This window comes from Euleptes europaea, chromosome 19 (genome assembly GCF_029931775.1).
Source record: "Euleptes europaea isolate rEulEur1 chromosome 19, rEulEur1.hap1, whole genome shotgun sequence".
Lineage (NCBI taxonomy): Eukaryota > Metazoa > Chordata > Lepidosauria > Squamata > Sphaerodactylidae > Euleptes > Euleptes europaea.
This window is the reverse complement of record NC_079330.1, coordinates 6,571,585-6,594,813: the sequence shown is the minus strand read 5'-3', so window position 1 is coordinate 6,594,813 and position 23,229 is coordinate 6,571,585. Positions and strand designations below refer to the sequence as shown.

Sequence of the window (23,229 nt, the reverse complement as noted above, 5' to 3'; positions counted from 1 at the left end):
CCAAGAGCAGCACTTATTGTGACTTTCCCCCCCTCTCGGAGTGAAAGTCATTTGCCGCCATCCTTCCTGAAATCCAAAATGGCATGCCTGGCCAGGAGCCTGAAATGCAAGCGACTCTCCGCTCACGATGGAACGCTTATGGATTCCAGAGCTGGGCCAGGGTCTTATTTCCGCCTTTCTGCTTTTATCCTCCTTGAGGGAGAAATACCCAGTCTTCTGGCTCCTCTGTTTCCTATACCAGCTGCCTTTTCGACTCTGCAGGGCCGTCCGTTATCACGAGCATGGAGCTGGAGATGTGCGCCCCGAACACGGACCCTCCTCCTCCTCCGGGACGCTTGCGGCCGGGTCGACAATCCTCTCTGCTTGTCAAAGGACTCGACTACATTTTGAGAAGAAGCCGTCCAGCGTTTGCAGATAACAGTATTGGCACAAAACTATCTTGGCCGAGATCCAGTTCCTGGGGATCAGATGCAAGTTAGAGCGGGGGTGAACTTTTCCCGGGATCCTTCCTCTGTTTTTATCCTGGCCCAGTGAGCAAGTAGAATAGGAACTTAACCGTTTGTGCCTTCCCCCGGAAGATGACCTGCTCCAAAAGAGCGGATCCCAAAATACAGCTGTTTGGGTTTTCGCTCTGCGTTACTGCAGAGAAAGCTCGAAAGACCTGGTTGCAAGAGAGCCAGCGTGGTGTACTGGTCAAGGGCAGTGGTTAAGAGCGGTGGAGTCTGATCTGGAGAACCGGGTTTGATTCCCCACTCCTCCACATGAGCAGCAGAGGCTAATCTGGTGAGCTGGGTTTGTTTCCCTGCTCCACATGAAGCCAGCTGGGTGACCTCAGGCTAGTCTCACTCTCTCAGCCCCACCTCCCTCACAGGGTGTCTGTTGTGGGGAGGGCAAGGGAAGGCAATTGTAAGCCGGTTTGAGTCTCCCTTAAGTCGGCAGAGAAAGCCGGCATATAAAAACCAACTCTTCTTCCAGTCTCCAGCCAAGCAAGTTAGGGGCATGCAGTAGCTACCAGCCATCAAAACTCACGGCCTTCCCCTGCTGTTCCCCCGCTCATGTGGAGTAGTGGGAATCAAGCCCAGTTCTCCAGATTAGAGTCCTCCACTCCAAACCACTGCTCTTAACCATCATACCACGATGGCTCTCTACTGCAGACAAACCCTTGGGTAGTTGGAAGGTAACAAGCCAAGGAAATGAATCTCTTGAGTTTGGTAAAAAGGATATGCCCAAGGGCATGCAGTTTGCTTTTGAGGAGACCGATCCCACTTGAAAACTATCTCTCAAGGTCCTTCCCTTGTATCTAGGGTTGCCAACCTCCAGGCGGGTCCTAGGGTTCTCACAGATTTACAACTGATCTCCCTTGGAAGAAATGGCAGTCTCAGAGGGTGGACTTTATGGCACCACATCTCCGCTGTCACATCAGATGTCACAGGGGGGCTGTGGCTCAGTGGTAGAGCATCTGCTTGGCATGCAGAAGGGCCCGGGTTCAATCCCCAGCATCTCCAGTTAAGGGGACTAGGCAAGGAGGTGATGTGGAAGACCCCTGCCTGAGACCCTGGAGAGCCACTGCGGGTCTGAGTAGACAATACTGACTTTGATGGACCAAGGATCTGATTCAGTATAAGGCAGCTTCATGTGTTTCTGTGTTCAAACCCCTGCAAGCCCCCCTGTTCTGTCCCTGGGGCTGATCCCCAAGCACTTGGAGAGGTGGGGAGCCGGCAAGAATTTCACCAAGGGGCTTTGCTATCACAGCAAAGATGCCTGCCCGCCGGCACCTTCTAAACAAATGTCCGCCACTCCGTTTTCTGCCCCGTCTTCTGAGATTATAGCAAAGCCAGGCGAAGAGGAGGCAAGAGATCAAAAACCTTCAAGGGAAGGCAAAGGCGAGGGGGAAGAGAGAAAAAGAAACAGAACCCAGGCCGGCATCTTGGCAGCGTGTCAAAAGCGAGGCAGGAGCAGCTGGATTTTGTAAATGCCCGAGAAAATTAATACCATACCCGGCAGGGAGGCGGGTGGGGTGGAGGTTGTTTTTGGAAGGGGGAGTTGAATGGGACCAGCACAAACTCGCTAGATAAACGGTGACATCAAACGGGGCTTGGGAGAGAAGGGCAGAGGAAAAGTTCAGGAGGGATGTCTGTTATGTAGGAAGAGAGTGGTGGAGGGAAAGAAAAGGGTGGGGGGAAGCCTAGCAAAGGGACTGCGAGGAGTTAAACTTGGAGGTTTGGGGGTTGGAGTGCTGGGCGCTCATGTTTTTTGGGTTGTAAACTGATGAGATCATAAGTGTTTGCAAGCAAGCGAGCGAGCAAAGGGGGGGAGAAACCAGCCTGCAGAAATTTGCCTTTTCGAAGGAAAAAAAAGCCAGAGACGAGAATCATGGAGCCCGTGAGCAGATTCCTCTGGTGTGTACTGTTCCTTTTGCAAGGTAAGTTTGCGAAGGAGGGATTGGCTTCCTTTGCCCCCCCCCTTCCTTTTCTGAGCAAAAGGTGAATTTTAGAGCGGCTTTTCTTGGGCGAGTGTGATCCAGAAAGCGAGAGTTCATGCAGAGTTTTTTTTGCAATTGGCTAGATTTATTTACCCAATATACTTTCTCGGCCGACGACGAGCAGAAACATGAAGTATGTTATGTAAGTTTTGTGCTGGGGGGGGGGAGTATTTTATAGGTCTTTGCTCAAATGGCCTCCTTGGCCAGCAAGAATCCAGTGGGGGGTGGGGAAGTCAAAACGGCAAATAGGCTTTTTGCAGAAGTGCAGCGGGCGGAAACCCAACAGGCAAAGCGTCCCCACTGCATTGCCATGGATCTGAAAGCTGTACCTGTTGAACGAAGCACTGGTTTGAAGGCATCCCTGCTGACGTTAACAGGCAAAATTGTCACTGGGATGAAAACGGCGCTTGTTGCGGTGGCGCCTTGTAGAATCAGTCCTCTTCTTTTGCCCTTAACTGGCATGTGGGGAATCTGGCAAACACAGCCTTTCCTGGCCCAGCAAGAAGAGCTGGGAAGAAATTAACCTGTTGGATTTAATCATAGACTCATGGAGTAGGAAGGGACCACCAGGCTCATTTAGTCAGCTGTGTAAAGGCACCAGAACAAAGCCAATTCAGAGCCTCTGGGGTCTCAGAGGGCCACAGTTGCCTCCAGAAACATTGCACCGTCGTTGGTAGAAGAGTGGCCCGGGAGACCTGAGTTCGAATGCTGCTTTCTCGGGCTTAGGCTCCATGCCCGGCTTTGGGAAAGTCGCTCTTTCTGAAAAACGGAGCCACCCACCAACACAGTATGACACCAAGGGAGGATGGTGTGGAGGCGATATTGTAAGGTTATGTTGAAGGTAGGGTCGCCAGGTTCCTCTTTGTCACCGGTGGGAGGTTTTGGGGGCGGAGCCTGAGGAGGGCAGGGTTTGGAGAGGGGAGGGACTTCAATGCCATAGAGCCCAATGCCCATTTTCTCCAGGGGAACTGATCTCTTATTGGCTGGAGATCAGTTGTAATAGCGGGAGATCGGCAGCTAGTACCTGGAGGTTGGCAACCCTAGTTGAAAGGGGGATGGGGTATTGGTGAAAACGGGGGGAAGTGGGAAGAGAGGAAAAGGGGCTTTGAAAAAGTAGGGCTGCAGGCTGTAAATGGGTTAATCAGATGGGTTAACTTAAGAGTTTTTAGTTGATTAAGTGATGAGCTGATTGGTGGGCCTGCAAGAAGAGCACGCTTGTTTTGTGTGGTGGTTTTGGTTTGGGCAGAATACCAGAATCAAAAAGTCGCCGCTAACAACAACAGCTTTTGCTTATTACACTGTTAATTATTTTTACAATGATTGAGTACCTCTTTGTGCTCGGCCTTAGACGGACAGATCAGGCGTGGGAGAGGAACTGTAGATCAGCTTTGAGACCAGTCATGCAAAGCTTTTTACTACCAAAACATAAAGGGAGAAAAGGTTTGCCTGGGCAAGCTTTTGAACTATGCAGAGCTCCTCTTCATGCTAACGAAGAATTCTGTGGAACCTGAGATCCTGCCTACAATTATAACCTCCCGTAAACCGATCCGATAAAAGGTCTCACTGTACTTGGGTTTGTATCACTCCCTCTCAGGGCTCCATGTGACAAAAACCATTTATACCAAGTTGCAAAATTGTTTGTTCCTTTCCTGTTTGTGCTGCAAAACTGTTTTTTAAAGGAGATTTTGCAAATAGGTCCAAAGTAAAGAGACTTCACCCTGTCAGGGAGGCCAGTGGAAAGTCACTGAGAAGCATGAAAACGCTTGCTAGGGTTATTTTTTTTCCTGGTAATGGTTTTTAATGACCAATTAAGTGAATATAAAATGACCAAAACAGTTCAGGTGACATTTGTCCTAGCACACCTGTCCCACAGCAGAAATCACAGCAACCCCCCAATTTTTATTGATTTTTTTTTTGCTTCATTTATACCCTGCCTTTCCCCCTGCTGGAGACTCAAAGCGGCTCACATTGCTCTCCTGTCCTCCATTTTATCCTCACAACAACCCTGTGAGGTAGGCCAGGCTCAGTGTGTGTGACTGGCCCATGGTCAGCTGGCACATTTCCATGGCACAGCAGAGATTCAAACCTGGGTCTCCCAGATCCTAGTCCGACACTCTAACCATTATACCACATTGCCTTCCCATCTCAATATCTAATGCTGAGATGGGTAAATTGTTATGGGTCCGTTTATATACGTACGGATGTGCTATTTCCCAAGATTATCCCTTTTCCAGCGTGGTGTGAAAGCCAGCGTGGTGTAGTGGTTAAGAGTGGTGGTTTGGAGCGGTGGACTCTAATCTGGAGAACGGGGTTCAATTCCCCACTCCTCCCCTTGAGCCGCGGATGCTAATCTGGTCAACCGGGTTGGTTTCCCCACTCCTATACATGAAGCCAGCTGGGTAACCGTGGGCCAGTCGCAGCTCTCTTAGAGCTCTCTTAGCCCCACCTACGTCACAAGGTGTCTGTTGTGGGGAGGGGAAGGGAAGGAGATTGTAAGCCGGTTTGATTCTCCCTTAAGTGGTAGAGAAAGTCAGCATATAAAAACCAACTCTTCTTCTTCCGAATGACTGCAAAATGGAAGTGAGGGCCAATGGGAAGGAGGCCTGTGCCTCTCGTCCGCTCCACAGGAACGGTGGCCACTACTAATCATTCATTTTTTTAAAAAACGTATCAGAAGACTGCATGGGCGGGCTACCCTGTTGCGTCTAGACAAGTTAGGCGTGCGTTGGGCACATGCCTGACCCAGTTTGCAATCCACGTGACCCCTGCTTCGGAAGACAGCCTCACTGCTTTGGGAGAAGCGAAGAGCTTCCACCCAGCCATCTCAGAAGCGCTGTACCTGATCCTTCGAAGCTTTTCCCTGGTCCTTTGAGGGTTTACACTCATTCTTAACTCACCCTGGTGACAATTCCTGGAAAGGGGGAGCCTAGAATTGGCAGTCATTCTTTGTGTGTGTGTATGTGTGTGTGTTAAGTGCCTTCATTAGGGTTGCCAACCTACAGGTACCAGCTGGAGATCTCCTGCTATTACAACTGATCTCCAGCGGATAGAAATCAGTTCCCCTGGAGAAAATGGCTGCTTCGGCAATTGGACCCTATGGCATTGAAGTCCCTCCCCTCCCCAAACCCCACCCTCCTCAGGCTCCGCCCCAAAAACCTCCCGCCAGTTGCGAAGAGGGAACTGGCAACCCTAGCCGTCATGTCGCCTCTGACTCATGGCGACCCTATGAATCAATGTCCTCCAAAATCCTTGTTAACAGCCTTGCTCGGGTCTTGCAAACCAAGGGCCAGGGTTTCCTTTACAGAGTCAATCCATCTCACGTTGGGACCTGTTTTCCTGCTGCCTTCCCCTTTTCCTAGCTTGATTGTCTTTTCCAGTGAGTCATCTTCTCATGACGTGACCAAACTACGACAGCCTCAGTTTAGTCATTTTAACTTCTAGAGACAGTTCAGGCTTGATTTGGTCTAGAACCCACCGACTTGTCTTTTTGGCGGTCCACAGTATCCATAAAACCCTCCTCCAATACCACATTTCAAAGGAATCTACTTTCTTCCAGTAAGCTTTCTTAATTTCCAACTTTCAAACCGATACGTAGTAATGGAGAATACTGTGGCATGGATTATCTTGATCCTAGTCACCAGCAACACTATCCTTATGCTTTAGAATCTTTTCTAGCTTCTTTATGGCTGCCCTTCCCAGTAATGGAGAATACTATGGCATGGATTATCATGATCTTGGTCGCTGGCAACACATCCTTACACTTTAGGATCTTTTCTAGCTCTTTCACGGCTGCCCTTCCCAGTCTCAATCTCCTTCTGATTTCTTGGTAGCGGTCTTGGTCTGATTTCTTGGTTGATGCCATTCCCTGGGGCTTAAAGCTCTCCACACCACAAGACGTAACCTAGGGTTGCCAGGTCCCTCTTAGCCACCGGCGGGAGGTTTTTGGGGCAGAGCCTGAGGAGGGGAGGGACTCCAATGCCGTAGAGTCCAATAGCCAAAGCGGCTATCTTCTCCAGGTGAACGAATCTTTATCGGCTGGAGATCAGTTGTAATAACAGGAGACCGTCAGCTACTGCCTGGAGGTTGGCAACCCTAACGCAACCCCTCCCCTGTTTGAATGGCAGGAGATTAGAGACTTGGGTGGTCCTTATCATGCTAGCAGGTAAAGCGGGTGTAATAAAAAGGACCCCGAAACAGGGTCGACAGCTGTTCTTAGCTTGGAGATTACACCGTTTCACCGAACAGCACATATGGTGAATTTCCTGCTTTTTTTGGAAAGCCAGCCAAACTTTTAGAAACGGCCGAGCCAGAAAGCGGAACGATGGAATCTACAAAGGTCCCCACATTCTGTGCATTAAACAGAAAAGCGGAGAAAGGCCTGGATGCCTTCATGCGCAGCTGGAAAAGCATCATGGTGTTGGAGCGAATGCCACATGAGCTGGAATGTGGCAGGATTTTTTTAAAGGCAGAATAACCCCTGTTGACAGTGCCCCGTCGGGGGCTACGTCAGCCGGCCCCATAATCCTCCGGCGTGGGGCTTTCATCTGCGTCCCATCGTCCCCCGCTTGTTCGCCCTAGCTTGGCAAAGCCAGGCTTGCAATTTGGCCTCCGCAGAGCCGTAATTTGGGACGGGAACATTCTTGTCGGCGCTGTCTTTTCAGCTCTCGGACCACAAATGACAGAGGCGAGGAAGGGCCTTGCTTACGGCCAGCCGGTTCTCGTTCAAAATGTCGGCCGTTCGCGGAGCTCCACCAGCCGGAAAGACAGGCCTTGAAACGCAGCAGGCCTTGAGATAACAATTCCTAAATGTTGGGCTGCTCCATGCTGTATGAAAGGAGGAGAAGGGTTTTTATATGCCGACTTTCTCTACCACTTAAGGAAGAATCAAACCGGCTTACAATCCCCTTCCCTTCCCCACAACAGACACCCTGTGAGGTAGTTGGGGCTGAGAGAGCTCTAAGAGAACTGTGACTAGTCCAAGGTCACCCAGCTGGCTTCATGAGTAGGAGTGGGGGAACAAACCCGGTTCACCAGATTAGCCTCTGCCGCTCATGTGGAGGAGTGGGGAATCAAACCCGGTTCTCCAGATCAGACTCCACCGCTCCAAACCACCGCTGTTAACCACTACACCACGCTGTGAAGCCATCGAGGGCTCCTTCTGACCCTCAAGTACCCACCCAAAGATGAGGCTGCCTAGTGTGTCTCTGCATGACTAGCTGCTCTGGCCTTGTCGCCTTCATTGGGAGGGTGAACAATTCTACCAAATTTTTGCATCAGGTGTAACTAAATCATAAAATTTCCCCCCCTGTGCAGAGACACAGCAGAATTACCTGTTGTCAAAGGAGCGTATTTGTTGCTTCCGCCTCTTTCCAACCGGCTTCCACTGGTAATTTTGCAGAATTGGATGCAATTGGATCATCCGACTGCTTCCAGTGCAAAGATGCCGCGTGTTTTTGTTAGATGTGATCAGAACAATCACGGCCTGAGCAAAGACACAGGAGAATGATCTTTCCTCAGAGGAGGCTGCCTGTTGCATCTTTCCATGAGTCCCTGATCTAGGATTTCCTTTCTGTGTTCAGAAGGTACGTCCAGATCATTGGCTTATGATGAAATACACGTGTATGTCTGCGTGTGCAAGTAATTCTTACTCTTAAGCTCTCGAGAATAAACCTCTCTAAACAGAAAGTGTTGGGTTGGCATAAATGGAAAAAGTGTCTCCAGTTTTAATTCAGAAAAAAAGTGTGTTTCAGCTCTTCCAAGCATGGGAGTTAAGACCTACCAAGCAGGACAGAAGCCTATGAAGGAGATTGGTTGGCTAGATATAACTGATGGTCGTACCCTGTGGCAGAGTTTAAGGCAGCAAATTGCCAATTACTTTCATTTTTCATGTCCTGTCATAGGGACATTTGGACTTTCTTCCTGTGATGCAAAAATATATTTGGTTTTCACCTGGCCGAGTGCCTTCGCAGGAAGTGATGTAACAAGAGGGGAGGCGCTTACGTATGATATAGGTTGGGCAGGGCCAATTCTTCAACCAAGATATCCAAGGAGGGGTTGGGGTGGACCAGTGGGGATGGAACTAATGCGCCACAGAGCATAGCTTGTGTCCATCTGTTAGTGGTGTAGGAAGCTAGAGGGATTGCTTTCTGGATCTGCTGCACCCCTCCTAGCCAAGTCTGATTTTTTTCCTGGCCAGCCGTGGCACAAGAGGAAGAAATAGGAGCCATTTGCTTGGGGTGACTTAATGCCCAGAACTGGCCCTAAGAGTGGATCGTCTGGTACTGTGGGCGCTTCTGAGGCAGATACTTCATGCCAAGTTTTTTTGGAAAAAGCAATTTTGTCACTTGGTGCAATAAAAGAAGATGGCATACATCTCTCTAAAGATGGCATACATCTCTAAAATGACTAAACTGAGGCTATCGTATTTTGGTCACGTCATGAGACGACAAGAGTCACTGGAAAAGACAGTCATGCTAGGAAAAGTTGAGGGCAGCAGGAAAAGAGGAAGCCCCAACAAGAGATGGATTGACTCAATAAAGGAAGCCACAGCCTTCAATTTGCAAGATCTGAGCAAGGCTGTCAAGGATAGGACATTTTGGGGGACTTTCATTCACAGGGTTGCCATGAGTTGGAAGCGACTTGATGGCACTTCACACACACATACATCTCTCTCTCTCTCTGTGTATCAGGATTGGGGGCAAACCCAAGAAGCAGTGAGCAGAAATTGTATTTTGGATGTTGAACTGGTATGTCACGGCACAGTGGATGAACATGTAAAAGTCTGAGGCTATGTGTGCATGGCTGTTTTCTCGCGGTCACCCAGCCGACAACTTCGGGAACTTTTGCTTTGATTATGCCTGCATTTTCCACCCGTCAGAGGTCATCGCGCTCTCCCTGCGTGTTTCCGCGTGTTTCCCCTGCTTTTTCTGAATGCTGGTTAAACAAGAATCCAGTAAATATGGGCAATACGCATGGAAATACACGGGGAGAGCGAGGTGACCTCTGACACGCGGGAAATGCAAGCATGTTCAAAGCAAAGCCCCGAAATAGTTGGGGTGACCGCGAGGAAACAGCCGTGCACAAATGGCCTGAGAGGAAAAATATATTCAAATTCTAATATGACCTTTGTCACAAATTTATTTTTCCATCTTTTTCTTTTCAGAGACGCTAGTTCATCCATATTCAGGTGAGTAATACTAATAATTAAATGAAAAATACTTTATTTATTCTACTTCATTTATACCCCACCTTCCTCCACAATGGGACCCGAAGCAGCCCACGTCGTTCTCCTCTCCTCCATTTTATCCTTGCAACAACCCTGTGGGGTAGGTCAGGCTGAGATGGCATGACTGGCCCAAGGTCACCCAGCGAGCTTCCACGGCTGAGTGGGGATTCGAACCTGGGTCTCCCAGATCCTAGTTCATTGCTCTGACCACACACACACACACATTCTAACACATTCATCATCTTCAAAGCACTTTTCAAACAGCCCTTTAAGGGAGAACAATATTATTCTCACCTCCATATTATAAATGGCAAGACGAGGCAGACAGATGAATTTTTCATGCTGAACTGTCATTCCAGAAGTGACTGTGAAGCCCGCGCATACCAGCTTCGCATTACTTAAGAGCCCCTTTAACATGACCTTTGGTGTTTTCTCCGCCCCCACCGCGAAGAATCCCCTGAAGGAAGCATGCAAAATAACAGCGGTGCGTTAGCTATGCACATGCTAATGGCTATACAAACAGGAACAAAGGAGCAGGCGAGTGGGTGGAATTTCTCCTTTTGAGTTGGGACCATGAATACGCATTTTTAAAGTCGCATTTTAAAAAAGAGCTTTGAGCGAGCATCAAAATTGACCTTTCATAAATGGCCAGAGAGTCTTACCTATGTTTACTGAATGAGTTCATGGCTGAGGCATGATTTGCACATGGAACATGCTTTTAGATACTGTCTGTAACGGTTATCCAACCATTCAGAGCGCTGAGTCCTGACCAACAGTGAGATCCCCTTGGCACAAGAGGGTTTCAAGCGGGGATCCACCTTCCCTTATTGCCTTTCCCCTTCTGTCCCCTTCACAGTCCCCGCCGATGCCGCCAATCTCGAGAGCGTGGTTGTGGCCGTGCTGAACGTTACCGCCAAAGCGGGCTCACAAACGGTCCTGCTGTGCAAGAGCTACCGGATGGTGTGGACCCAGGACCGGCTGAACGACCGCCAGCGCGTGGTCCACTGGGACTTGTACCGGAACCAGCACGAGGATTATATCGGCGAGCGTCTGTGCGACATGTACTCGGCCGGGGAGCAGCGTGTCTACAGTGGCTATAACAAAGGCCGGATATTTATGCCCGACACCGCGTTTGAGGATGGCAACTTCTCGTTGGTCGTCAAAGGTACCAAGAACCCGCGGCGCTTTTCGCTTATGTCCCCGTTTGCGAACATAGAGCGAGCGATCAGCCCAAAGTTACCCAGAGTAGTTTAAAATGAGAAAGAGGTTTCACAACCTCCCAGTGTCTGTCTCAACCACGGATCTTCCCACTCTTCGTCTCACCCTCGTACCCAGGGGGTCCCCAACTTTTTTTTTTAACCTTGTGGGCACTTTTGGAATTCTGATGGTGGGTGCAACAACAAAACGGCTCCCATGAGAGCCGGAGCCAGCCATGACTTGTCAGGGAGCGAGGGCGTCCATAACTCTAATAGCAGCTCTTCAACATTTCAGGGGGAAGCTCTGTTTAACAGGATGCCTTTTAAAATAAACACATTGTTTTAGAAACATCTTTTCTTGCATACATCTTCAGTCATGCAGTGAAAATCCTGGTGCTAATATCATGTGGGAGGCCTTGTTTATCTGCAGTAAAAGAGCAAGATTCAAGTCCAGTAGGTGCTGTGGAACACAGGCAGGATGCTGCTGCTGTTGTCTTGTTTGTGGGCTTCCTAGAGGCCCCTGGTTGGCCACTGTGCGAACAGACTGCTGGACTTGATGGGCTATGGTCTGATCCAACATGGCTCATCTTATGTTCTTATGAGCATGCCTATTATATTTTGAGCATGCCTATTATATTAGGTGCTGTGGAACACAGGCAGGATAATGCTGCTGCAGCTGTCTTATTTGTGGGCTTCCTAGAGGCCCCTGGTTGGCCACTGTGCGAAGACTGCTGGACTTGATGGATCTTGGTCTGATCCAGCAGGGCTTTTCTTATGTTCTTATGCTCAGTAGCTTCTTAGACCAACAAAATTTACAGGGCGTAAGATTTTGAGAATCAATGTTCCCTTTGTCAGGTCTGACGAAGGGAGCTCTGACTCTCGGAAGCATGTATCCTGGAAACCTTATTTGTCTTTAAGGTGCTACTGGACTCGAAGTTTGCTCTAATATCATGAGCTCTTTCTTTTCCCTCTCTCTTATTGCGTTGTATTCAAGATATCGCCAAGAGTGACCAAGGCATCTATTCTTGTAACCTCCACCACCATTACTGTCATCTCTACGAAACTGTGAAGATCCAACTCGACGTCACCAAGAAAGGTAAGGGTTTCCCAGCCGTCCTGGTGAAGATCTGTGGCGGGAAAGGAGCCGGTGTGTCCGTGGTTAGCGTTTTGCCTTTTGTTCTGCTCAAAAAGTCTCTCTTGTAAACTCAACACACTTGTTCCAGGCAGCCTCCGATCTGGTCTTCTGTTGCTCAGCAAGGAGCAAATGAATGGCCGGGGAGCAGTAATTAAGATGTTTGTGGGCATGGGAGCATTTCCTGTCACGAGGCTGCAGAAAAGTCTCACGGGAGTTGCAGCCGTTTCTTTGAGGGGATGGAACCTACAGGCTTCGGCTGGAGAGTCTACTGGCCAGCGACAGGCTACAGGCGACCCTTTGGGGTCCGGTGCTGGGTAGAGATCGATTCCAGAAAGACCTATTATTGTGGCTGTTGCATCTTGGAAAAGGGTACCCCCATAAGGCGCAACCCTAACAATCAAGTGGTGGAGGCGCCTTTGCTAAGAAAGGCGAAAGAGTCTGGGGTTTGTTAGAAACAACATAGCAAAGCAGAGACTGTGACAGAGTTTTATAAAATTGGGCACAGCCTCCGTAATGTCTGCTCAGTTATTACAAAGACCCCATAAGCCTCCAGTAACCCGCTTAGGGTTGCCAGGTCCCTCTTCACCACCGGCGGGAGGTTTTTGGGGTGGAGCCTGAGGAAGGGGGTTGGGGGAGAGGGACTTCATTGCCATAGGGTCCAATTGCCAAAGAGGCCATTTTCTCCAGGTGAAATGACCTCTGTCAGCTGGAGATTGTAATAGCTCAGCTGGAGTTGTAATAGCAGGAAATCTTCAACCTGGAGGTTGGCAAACCTAACCCTGCTCCTTCTCCAAAGGAAAGTTATCTGGTGACTTCTGAACCTCCCATCTTGAGCGAGGGAAAGGGGGAGCGTGCAACAATATTGTCCTGTCAAACCAAAGCCTATGCTTCTCTCTTCTGTGTGGTTTCTGTAGTGAAAGGAGTAAAGAAGTATTGGGACGGGGAGAAGGCAGTGATCGTGGCCTTGGAAGGCAGCACCGTGGAGCTCCCCTGCATCAACCGGAATCACATCTGGACGGATCGGTACGAAGAGGAGGATCAGCAAGTGGTCCATTGGGACCGGCAGCCGCCGGGCGTGCCTCACGATCGGGCCGATCGCCTCATTGACTTGTACGCCTCAGGGGAACGCCGCTCCTACGGGCCTCTCTTCATCCGGCAAAAGATGAATATCACCGAAAGGGCCTTCAGCCAGGGCGACTTCTCCCTGAAGATATCAGGCTTGGAGGTCGCGGACGAAGGCACCTATTCCTGCCACCTCCATCACCACTACTGCGGCCTTCACGAGCGCCGTATCTTCCAGGTGTCTGTCGTGGAGCCGGAGCCGGAAAAAAAGGTGGTGAACCTCACCCGCCACGAGGCACCGGCTGCAGGTAGGTCACTCCAATGCTAAAAAGTGGGTTCCTCTTCATAGGAGGCTGTCTTTGGAAAGATAAAATGGCTGCCACTTCACAAAGGCATGAGGAAGGGGGTACGTTCACTGTGAGAGCGTGGCTGCTCCTTCGCAGGTATTCCATCGCTTTCGTAGAAGATAAGTATATCCTTTGTTGTGAGAAAGTGGCTGCCATCAGGTGGAAGACTCATGAATCCTATCATAAGAAAAGGGCCACCACCTCGTGAGAGCGAGCCCCTCGCCAGGGAGAGTGTTGTTTTGAAAAATAAAGCCCCCCAAAAGGCCGCCTCTTCACGAAGGGCTTGACCCTATATATTTTTTAGTTGTGAGATACAGTTGTGACATATGGACCAGCCCTCAGAATAACCATGGCAACAAAACCTGATGGGTAGGTCTCATTCTGAAGGGTTCACCTTCTGCTCACGTGAAGGCGATGCACCTTGAACCTCTGGGATGCGAGATTATCTCCTATGAAAGGCATGTTTCATACTCTCTGGAATCTATGTGAAATAGCGTTGCCAAATCTGGGCTAGAAAATTCCTGGAAATTTCGAGGTGGAGCCTAGGGAGGGCAGGGTTTGGGGAGTGTAGAGACCTCAGTGGAGGAGAACACTATAGAGTCCACCCCCAAAGCAGCCATTTACTCCAGGGACGCCGATCGGTGGAATCCCTCGTAACTCTGAGAGATCTTCAGGCCCCACCTGGAGGTTGGCTGCCCGAACGAGCAACGAGGGAAATGGACAGCTGTCTTTCAGGGAATCTTGCCTGTTGTTACTAACCCTGAATATACTTTGGAGAACCCCAATTGCAATTCTGGAAAGTTCAAGCCACTGGAGAACCGACCCGCACACCCCTCCATCTCTGAGAAAAGCCGCCCCTTTCTAATCCATTCCGTTCTGTTTTAAACTCATCCCAACCACCATGCATAGAAATCGCAATCAGAGTTTAATTATCTTTCGCCTGCTGGGTGCATAGCTCTTCATTTATTACCACTTTAAAATATTGATTGTGCGTTTAATATTTATTGCCCGCTTAATATCAAATTTGAAGACGGCGTGATAAATTTTTAAACGGGCTAGCCATAAAAAGCCTTGTGGGGTTGTGAAGACTGGTGTGGGGGGGTATGTGATGGGGAATCAGATACCTTTTGGGAACAGGCGTGAAATCAGTCAGATTTCCAGGCCCAAACTTCAGCACGCAAATTGGAGAAAACGGGAGAAATTTAATGAGAAGTCCCTTGCCTTCCCTCGCAGCAATGAATATCGACTGCAACCAGGAAATCGGCCAGATTCCCAAAGGAACCTATTTTAAGCAACATTCCAATGCAGATCTTTATCTTAAGGGGCTTTTTAGGCTCTGTCCCTAAAGATATGCGAGAGCTGACGTGACGTAGTTGCTAAGAGAGAAGGAACTGAGATCTGGGAGGTCCCTAGTTCTTCCACCATGAACCCCCCCTCCCCAGGTGGACTTCCAATCAAACGAGACGGCAGGACCTGTCCTCAGACTGTTACCCAAATGGCTGTTGGGGGCCGGGGCAGCACAGAGTTTGGGGTGATAAAGTACCTGGGACCCCCTCTGTGGAAATCAATCTTGGGTCTCCTAAAATACCACCCAGTTTGATTTGGGGCCACCCAAGGAGAGGCAAAGGGATTTAATCCGTTCGTTCCCTGGTGGTGGTTTCTCTAATGAGTCCCTTCCTTCACACTTCAAAGGGGGGAAAGATGGGTGCCCTACCAGAGTGTGGGGGAGGGCAGGTTTGCTTTTTTAAAAAAACTCTGCAGGATTAACCCTCTTCTCCCCCTCCCCACATGATTCTGACCCAAATCGGTGCCTTGCACAGCCAAAACGGCTTCTTAAAAATGGTTGGGAAGATCCGGTCACAAATCCTGCCCTGTTTTGACCTTCATGCAAGCTACTGTCCTCTCTGCAATATGGAGGGGGGGGGGAGGAATAGCACCGGCCTACCCAACAGGGCTGTTGTAATGATGGCAAAAACATTTGTCAAGCGTTTCAGTGCTGAAAGTGCTGTATAAATCCTCAGCGATGTTATTCAGTTAACTGTCGAGGGTTTTGTGCGTCCATTCTGGGCTTCTGCAGCCGTTCCTGGGTGGAGTCTGCTCCGGTGCCGGAAACAGACCAGGGAGAACTTGCTGAATCAATGGGAAGTTTATGTTGTATCTTCGGGAAAGCGGGGTGGAGGGGTGGAGAGGCAAGCTGGAACTACTCATCTGTCTGCTTTCCCTTCTCCAGCCCCTTCTAAGCAGTGTGTGGGAAGTGGATCTTTGTATACTCAGCAAGAGGGCAGCTTGCAGCGGACTCTCCGGCTGCAGGAGTCCGTGTCCACTCCTCCAGGGACGGAGCCTTTAAAAAACACACAGATAAACATAAAGAAAAGGAGAGCCACTCGAACTTTTCCTTGGATCCTCTTAATCCCAGGCAGGGCTCCAAGGCCTGGAACGGCTGCCGAGACAGGAAATTTTATTCCGCTGACAATATCAACACGGCCGGCTTCTATTTTCGCTGCCTCTGCCACAGGATCCAAAGTTAACTCTGTGGCTTTCGGCTAAAGGTTGTGTGTTGACAGGCAGCGTGGAAGTTAGGGTGAGCCTCCTTTCCCACAGGGTACAGGTTTTTCAAAAACGGGGAGCTCTTTTAGAAAACCTGTGACGGACGGACAGAGCAGTTGTTGCCGTTCGGGTCAGGGTGATTTGGCACCCCGAGTCCAATATACTTATCAACTCTGTAGGCCGCTTCGTTGAACATCTGCCGCTCCGTTCTGCAGAATGAGATTTGCCTTTCCCAGCTCTGGGAAGTCACTCGTTCCAGCTGATAGAGCCAGCGTGGTGTAGGTGGTTAGGAGCGGTGGACTGTAATCTGGAGAACCCGGTTTGATTCCCCACTCCTACACACGAGCAGCGGACTCTCATCTAGAGTTGTTTCCCTACTCCTACACATGAAGGCAGCTGGGTGACCTTGGGCTATTCATAGGTCTCTCCGAACTCTCTCGGGCCCCACCTACCTCACAAAGTGTCTGTTCTGGGGGAAGGAAGGGAAGGCGGTTGTAAGCTGGTTTGATTCTCCTTTAAAGGTAGAGAAAATCAGCATATAAAAACCAACTCTTCTTCTCGTTGAACCCCTTTTGGCTCTTGCAAACAAATGGTGCACAAAACCTCTCTTTTTAAACATGACCTACTTTAATGGGGTTGAGAAGAGGCACATTCCACATTAGGGAGGCAGGCTCCACTTCCCTCCTCTGGCTCCACAGATTGAGCTGCTACACCCTGCCGAAGAATGATTTCCTGGCATACTGTCTAGGATTGTGTGTGTGTATGTGTTTTGTTTTTCTTGAAGATAGTTCTTTTTTCTTTTCTTTTTGGCATCAAAACTTCCTTCCTCCTGGTAAGGTTTACACCTCTCAGATGGGCAGGTAGCACAGGATACTGGAACTGGAGCTGCATGGAGTATTTGCTCAAAGGAACCCAGGAGGAGTTAGTAACTTACCGTGGCCGCAAAATGGGGGGAGTGTGTCTTGCATGTACTGCTGTATGCCAAGATTCATTATTGTCCCTTGGTTTTGAGAGCTGTTCAGCAAGACTGATGCCCTTCCTTAGCGTCGGGGGTGTGGGTTGCTAGGCATGCAAATAGGTTTGAGGCTAGCCTGGTGATTAGTGAAATGGCTGCCAGTTAGGATGGCCAGTTACAGGTTGGGAAACTCCTAGCGATTTGGGGGCAGAACCTGTGGAGGGGGGTCTTTGGGGAGAGGAGGGAGCTCAGCTGAGATGTGGGTGCATAGAGTCTACCCTCCAAAGCCGCCATTTTTCTCCATGGGAATTGGTCTCTGTAGTCTGGAGATGAACCGTAATTCTGGGAAAACTCCAGGATAGGCCAAGGAATATCTTCTGACTGCGTTTAGTTGATCCTGTTCAGGGCCTTATCCCATCCTAGCAGTTTTTCCCCCACCAAGGAGTATCATTGACCGATCCTTGTTCTTCCGTCTCCCCTCTGCTCACCCAGATCCCAACGCGGGCCGCGGACACAACGTGATCAACGTCATTATCCCCGAGAGCCGGGCGCATTTCTTCCAGCAGCTGGGCTATGTCTTGGCGACGCTCTTGCTCTTCATCCTCCTCCTTATCCTCGTGGTCCTTGTCACCCGCAAGCGCCGCAGGAGGGGTGAGTGTTTTGCCACCTTCGTGGGGCAGCGAGAACATGCTTTACAAGGGTAACACAAGGTACCCTCGTTTCTTGACTGAGGACTGGCTTATGAATATAATTCTATGAATATTGCTCTATTGACCGACTGTTCTACAAATATCGCTTTAGGCTGCCCATGCCATTATGCGGTTTTTATACCCCTGGTGTGCTTTATTGTCAATAATTCTTTTGTAGTTTTTATTGCATTGCTTTGACTGTGTGAGTAGTCTCTGGAGAGGCAGGATGTAAATTTTCTAAACAAATGCGTAGGTTTCCTTTTCAAGGCCAACCTTAATATTTGCTGTGTATCTACCTGTAATGTGCACACGTCTGAAATTGGACAGAGGTGTGCAGGAGGTCCCAGTTTTGATTCCAGCTGCAATTCCAGGCACCTCCAGTTGAAAGATCTCAGGAAGACCCTTGTCTGTTGGAGAAAGAGAGACAGGGCTAAGCCTGACGGGTATAAGGCAGCTTCATATATTCTCAAAAGCAGGGGCGTCAAACTCATTTGTTATGAGGGCTGGATATGTTGCTTGGTTGGGTTGAGCCATGGCTCACTAGTCAAGATCAAGAGTGAGGGGGTAGCTGCCTGGTTGGCTCACGGGCCGGATAAGAGCTCTCAAGGGGCCGGATTCGGCCTGCGGGCCATATGTTTGACACCTCTGCTCTAGAGGGCAGGAGGCTGTGGCTCAGTGGTAGGGCAGCCGCTTTGTGTACAGAAAGTGCCAGGTTCAATCCCGGTCATAGGCTACCAGAAGTTTGGAAATGAAATCTCTCTAAGACCTGAATGTTGCCAGCTAGAGTAGATAATACCGAGCTCATCAACCGATCGCTTGATTCAGTATAAAGACGCTTCCTGTTAATTTAACGTTACTAACCATGGCTCAACTCACACATGCATGGATATCCCTCGATATCTTGTCCATCACTGGATCATTGTTCGTTTTGCCACTAATATCAGGGAGATTGTGCCCAAGATTGTGTGAAAACACTCCCTGTGGAGTTTGCCGCACCACAATCTTAAACAGAATTACACCCTTCTAATCCCATCAACTTCAATGGACTTTAGAAGGGTGTCACTCTGTTTAGGATTGCACCTTCAGTTTCTGATGACTCTTTCAGTCCTCGGGTGATGAAAAGACACGTGTCTGAAACACCCCGTTTCTCTCTTCTTTCTAGGTTTCGAGTACAACACGAAGAACTGTGACCAGTAAGTAGAGCTTCAGTCTCTGAGTGAAAGGAGACACACAAGTCTACCGAGGAACCATGAGGGCCAACCTGACTCTTTCCCTCTGTTGCATTCCTAGGAAAGACGTGAATCTCAGGGAATTTACGGTTGACACGACCAATTTGTCCAACTGCAAGAGTGAAGACATTATGCTGGGTAAGTGCTGGAGAGATTGGGGGTGATTTGGGATCAAGCGGCAGATGCTCTGCACATAATCGAAGAGTAACACTTCACCTCCAGGTCTGAGCTCTGTTCCAGAAATCCAGTGTTGCTTGGGAAACTCTGCCAGCCTGAGCTTGTCAGAAGAAGAGTGGGACAAAAAAAATTACTATTCAATTCAATTTATTTATTTGCTTCGTTTATACCCTGCCCTTCTCCACCATGATGTAATCCAAACCATTCTCTTGTGCATTTTGTCCTGTCAACAACCCTGTGAGGTGGATTAGGATTTTTAAATAGTACATCTGTCTTCGCCTTGAGCGCTCTTCAGTCCGGGATAAATCACCGGTCCCAATCCCCTCCCGGGAGGGGGGGGGCTGGTGTGTCCGCTTGTGGTTTTCCCTTTCCTGCGATCAAAGCCGCTTTCTGAACCGACTTCTTTTCCTGCAACAGATTATAAGAACAATATTGTGAAGGAGAAGGCTGAACACAGCAAGTTCTTCTCAGCCAAGAACATCGATTTAGACAAAGGTAAGGGTTGCTGCTGGCGGCATTGACCCGTTTCCCTTGGCATGCTGGCAAAGGGTGTGTCAAACTCTTGCTGTCAGCAGAGTCGACCGCCCATGGAGGGAGAAGCGTTTGGATAACTTAACAAACAGCAGCCGGGCAGCTGTGTTCGTTCCATCCATGGTTTCTCTTCAGAAACACCACAATTTAGTTCCAAGTGGTTATTACATGCTAGGAAAATAGTTTTGGTAGATGTCGAGTCATCATTTCCCCCTCTGTAGCTGTGCTGGAATACTCGTTTCCCTTGTGTCGAAAAAACCTTCCTAGCGCGGGTGACGCTTTGTGGTGCTGGGTGCTCCAGCGTTATTTTTGCAGCTTCACAATCCAGCGGCCGCCACAAACTTTGGAGCTCTCTGACGACCGTGGTGTAATTAATTGGCAGTGTTAATTGCTATCCTACAGCTCAGCGACCAGTGTAAACTGCGTGCAGGATTATTGTGCCAAATGGAACAGGCTTCCTCAGGAGGTGGTAGGTTTTTAAGCAGAGGCTAGGTGGCCATCTGTTAGCAATGCTGATTCTATGACCTTAGACAGATCATGAGAGGGGGAGACCCTTGGCCATCTTCTGGGCACTGGGTGTGTGTGGGGGGGGAGGTTGTGCAGGGGGTTGGACTAGATGACCCTGGTGGTCCCTTCCAACTCTATGATTCTGTGTTGTATTATGTGACATTTCAGAGTGAATCTGTGTTTGAGGCTTGAATTCCTTCATCCCATGGAACTCTGGGAATTGTAGTTGTGAAGATCTCTGCCAGGGAATTTTTCGCAGTCTTACCAGGATACCGTTCTCCACCTCAGGCAGGTTCCCTGGAGAGGTGCCATAAAAAAAAATCTAAATAATTGACATTTTTTTCCTACGTTTTTGCAGGTCGTTTTAATCCGTCCACATATTTTAGACTGCTGTCATCTAATTGCTGTTTGGGTGTCCCTTTCTAGCAGAGGACGTGTCGAACGAACGCTGAAATAAATTCTGTACCTATACGTTTTGGGGGAAACAAAATTCCGAACGCTAACCGTTCGCCTCTTTGTTTCTTTCAGACTTCAGGAAGGAATATTGTAAATGAACGCGAGGACCCCAAAGCTCCTGGCTGGACCAGAAGCCCAAGAAGAATTAAAACAAACCAAAGAAGCATCACCTTTCCTGTTAAAAAAAGAGCTTTCTGTAGACTTTCTCCCTCTCTTAAGGGAGCAACCAAAGCAACTGAAGATGCTTTGTGTTACACTTTTCTTCTTTATTATCCTTTAAGATGATCATTTATAAAAGAGGGGAGAGGTTTTTTGAGGGGTGGGGTGGGATTTTTAACTTTTTGCCTGTCTGAACTCTTCCCCCCCCCCCCGTTTCCCTACGATTATTTTGGTTTAATTTGCATCAATATTCCGAGGGTTGTTTTTTTTTAAAACTGACTTTTTAAAAATAAGCTGAACAAAATAGGCGCTTTGCTTTATGTTAGACACCAAACGGATATTGTGATATCTCTCACTGCGCTGACATTTAAAAGATTGTTTTTTTTTCCTAAATGAGTGTCTTGCATTGGGGTTGCTTTTGTAAGCGTGGGGACTTCTTTCCACCCTACACAGAACTCTTCATCAGACTGGGTGAGGAATTGGAATTGTGCTCTTTGGGGTCTGCACAGCAGAAAACACAATTTGAGGCTTAGTGGAACAGCTCCAAGATTGAGCCTGGACCCCCGCTCTGAATTTCCATCATTTTTTTTTTTGAGGACTAGGGCTCTGGTGGTCTTTTAGCCTTGATAAGGAGTATCTCATCTGAGATGTTGCCCCTGATGAATCAATTACTTTTGCTGAAGGCCCGTGGCCACCAAGCTAAGAGTCAGCATGGTGTAGTGGTTAGGAGCAGAGAACTCTAATCTGGGTTTGATTCCCCACTCCTCCACATGAAGCCAGTTGGGTGATCTTGAGCTAGTCACAGTTCTCTCCAAACTCTCTCAGTCCCACCTACCTCAAAAGGTGTCGGTTGTGGGGAGAGGAAGGGAGGCAATTGTAAGTCGTGTTGAGACTCCTCAAAAGTAGAGAAAAGTGGGGTATAAAAACCAACTCTCCTCCTCCTCCAACTCCTGCTCCTCCAAACTCAGAGCTTGGCAGAAACAGGGGAAATAATTCCAAATATCTCTATCGGCGGGAGATCAGTTGTAATAACAAGAGATCTTCAGCTAGTACCTGGAGGTTGGCAACCCTAGCTTGCACGCGCACCTGCCCGCCGTGCCATATCACTTCCTGTTTACACCCGGAAGCGTTGCATCGCAAGGGGCCGTTCACCACTCAAACGGCCCCTTGTGATGCAGCCCTTCTGGATATAAAGTGTTTTGGAAGTGTTGTCCTCGTGTCGTCGCAGCCGCGCGCACGATCTTGCCTCACCTCCTCCGCAGAAACCTCCCGCCGGAGGAGAGGGGGGACCTGGCAACCCTACTCTCCCCCTGAGTTTCCCCGTGTTTTGCCTGGCGTTTTCAAATTTGCGATAAAACAGGTCCCGCAAAACACGGGGAAACGCAGGGGGAGAGCGAGGTGACACCTGACGGTGGGAAACAGCATGCAGAATCGAAACAAGGATCCAAAGTTGTCGGAGGGGTGACGGCGAGGGGAAACAGCCGTGCATAAAAGACGATGGGATGACAGATTAGGACTCAGTCCGCATGCCCTACTAGGAAAGAGGAAACAGCACGGAGACAAAATGACCAAAAGAGGAAACAGCATGGAGACAAAATGACCAAAAGAGGAAACAGCACGGAGACAAAATGGACCAATAAGGAAGTCTTTTAACAGCAATAGGCCAGTCTGTGTCACGTGACACTCTCCAAGTCCTACAAATACTTGTGGTTTCAGACCAGCCAGTCTGACTTCTAACAGAGCTCTGTTTCGTTGGCTTCATTTGGTAGCTGCAAATCACCTTACTCCAACCCCCTCCCAAGCTAGAACTAGTCTTGATAGCATCCCATAATTTATTACACTAAGGCCCGATTGTCCGGTTAGCTGCAAAATTCAGAGCGACTTCCAGTTCCCTATTGTTGACATACATCCTCATCTCATTTTACTCAGGAAGGAAAATTCTAATTCACATTTCAACACAATGAGCTCATCCTATATTTTTTTTTACCTCTCGGTTTTTTTTTAAAGAAAAGAAAAAATGAGTTTTGCATGCCTGCCCGTTTCTGTCGCCAGCTGTTGGGGGGGGGGAAGCATCTGCTGCAGCCATTACAATCTGGAAAGCGGGGAGACGGAGTCTATCCTGCTGTGACCTTAAAAAAAGGGTTACGATAAATGCCGGCGTAGCTGGGCCGCTGGAGGAGAGACTTTTCCTGAAAGAAAAAGAAAAAAGAGAGACAAAGAATAAAGCCCAAACAAGCTTTTTTCTTCTTCTTCTTCTTCTGGGATTAATCTCCACTTGCATGCAGCCTAACATTGTGCTCCTTTCTAGATTATAGGCAGCTGTCGCCGTGGTAACGCAGCCGGACAGCCGTGGCCTCGGGAGCAAATTCTCCTGTGACCTAATATTCCGGGGGTGTTTTCTTCCATGAACTTTGCAGGCTTTCCGAGTCTGCTTTTGTGTATTCGCAAAGGGACGGGGGTTGCCCAGAACAGATGTTCAGTGAATAGCATCTTTGTCAGGGCTGTGGAGGCTCAAACTTGACACTTTTTTTT

At 48.9% G+C, this 23,229-nt stretch overlaps 1 protein-coding gene across 1 annotated transcript; it reads left to right on the top strand.

The window, feature by feature from the left end:
* Nucleotides 1-281: 281 nt before the first annotated feature.
* MXRA8 (matrix remodeling associated 8) lies at nucleotides 282-20,697 on the top strand. Its single transcript, XM_056865517.1, has 10 exons — nucleotides 282-420; nucleotides 9,645-9,668; nucleotides 10,564-10,872; nucleotides 11,898-11,999; nucleotides 12,953-13,408; nucleotides 17,442-17,600; nucleotides 18,801-18,831; nucleotides 18,929-19,005; nucleotides 19,462-19,539; nucleotides 20,611-20,697. Exons 1-10 carry the CDS (start codon nucleotides 282-284, stop codon nucleotides 20,634-20,636), a joined length of 1,401 nt encoding a protein of 466 aa, XP_056721495.1. The 3' UTR covers nucleotides 20,637-20,697.
* Nucleotides 20,698-23,229: the final 2,532 nt, after the last annotated feature.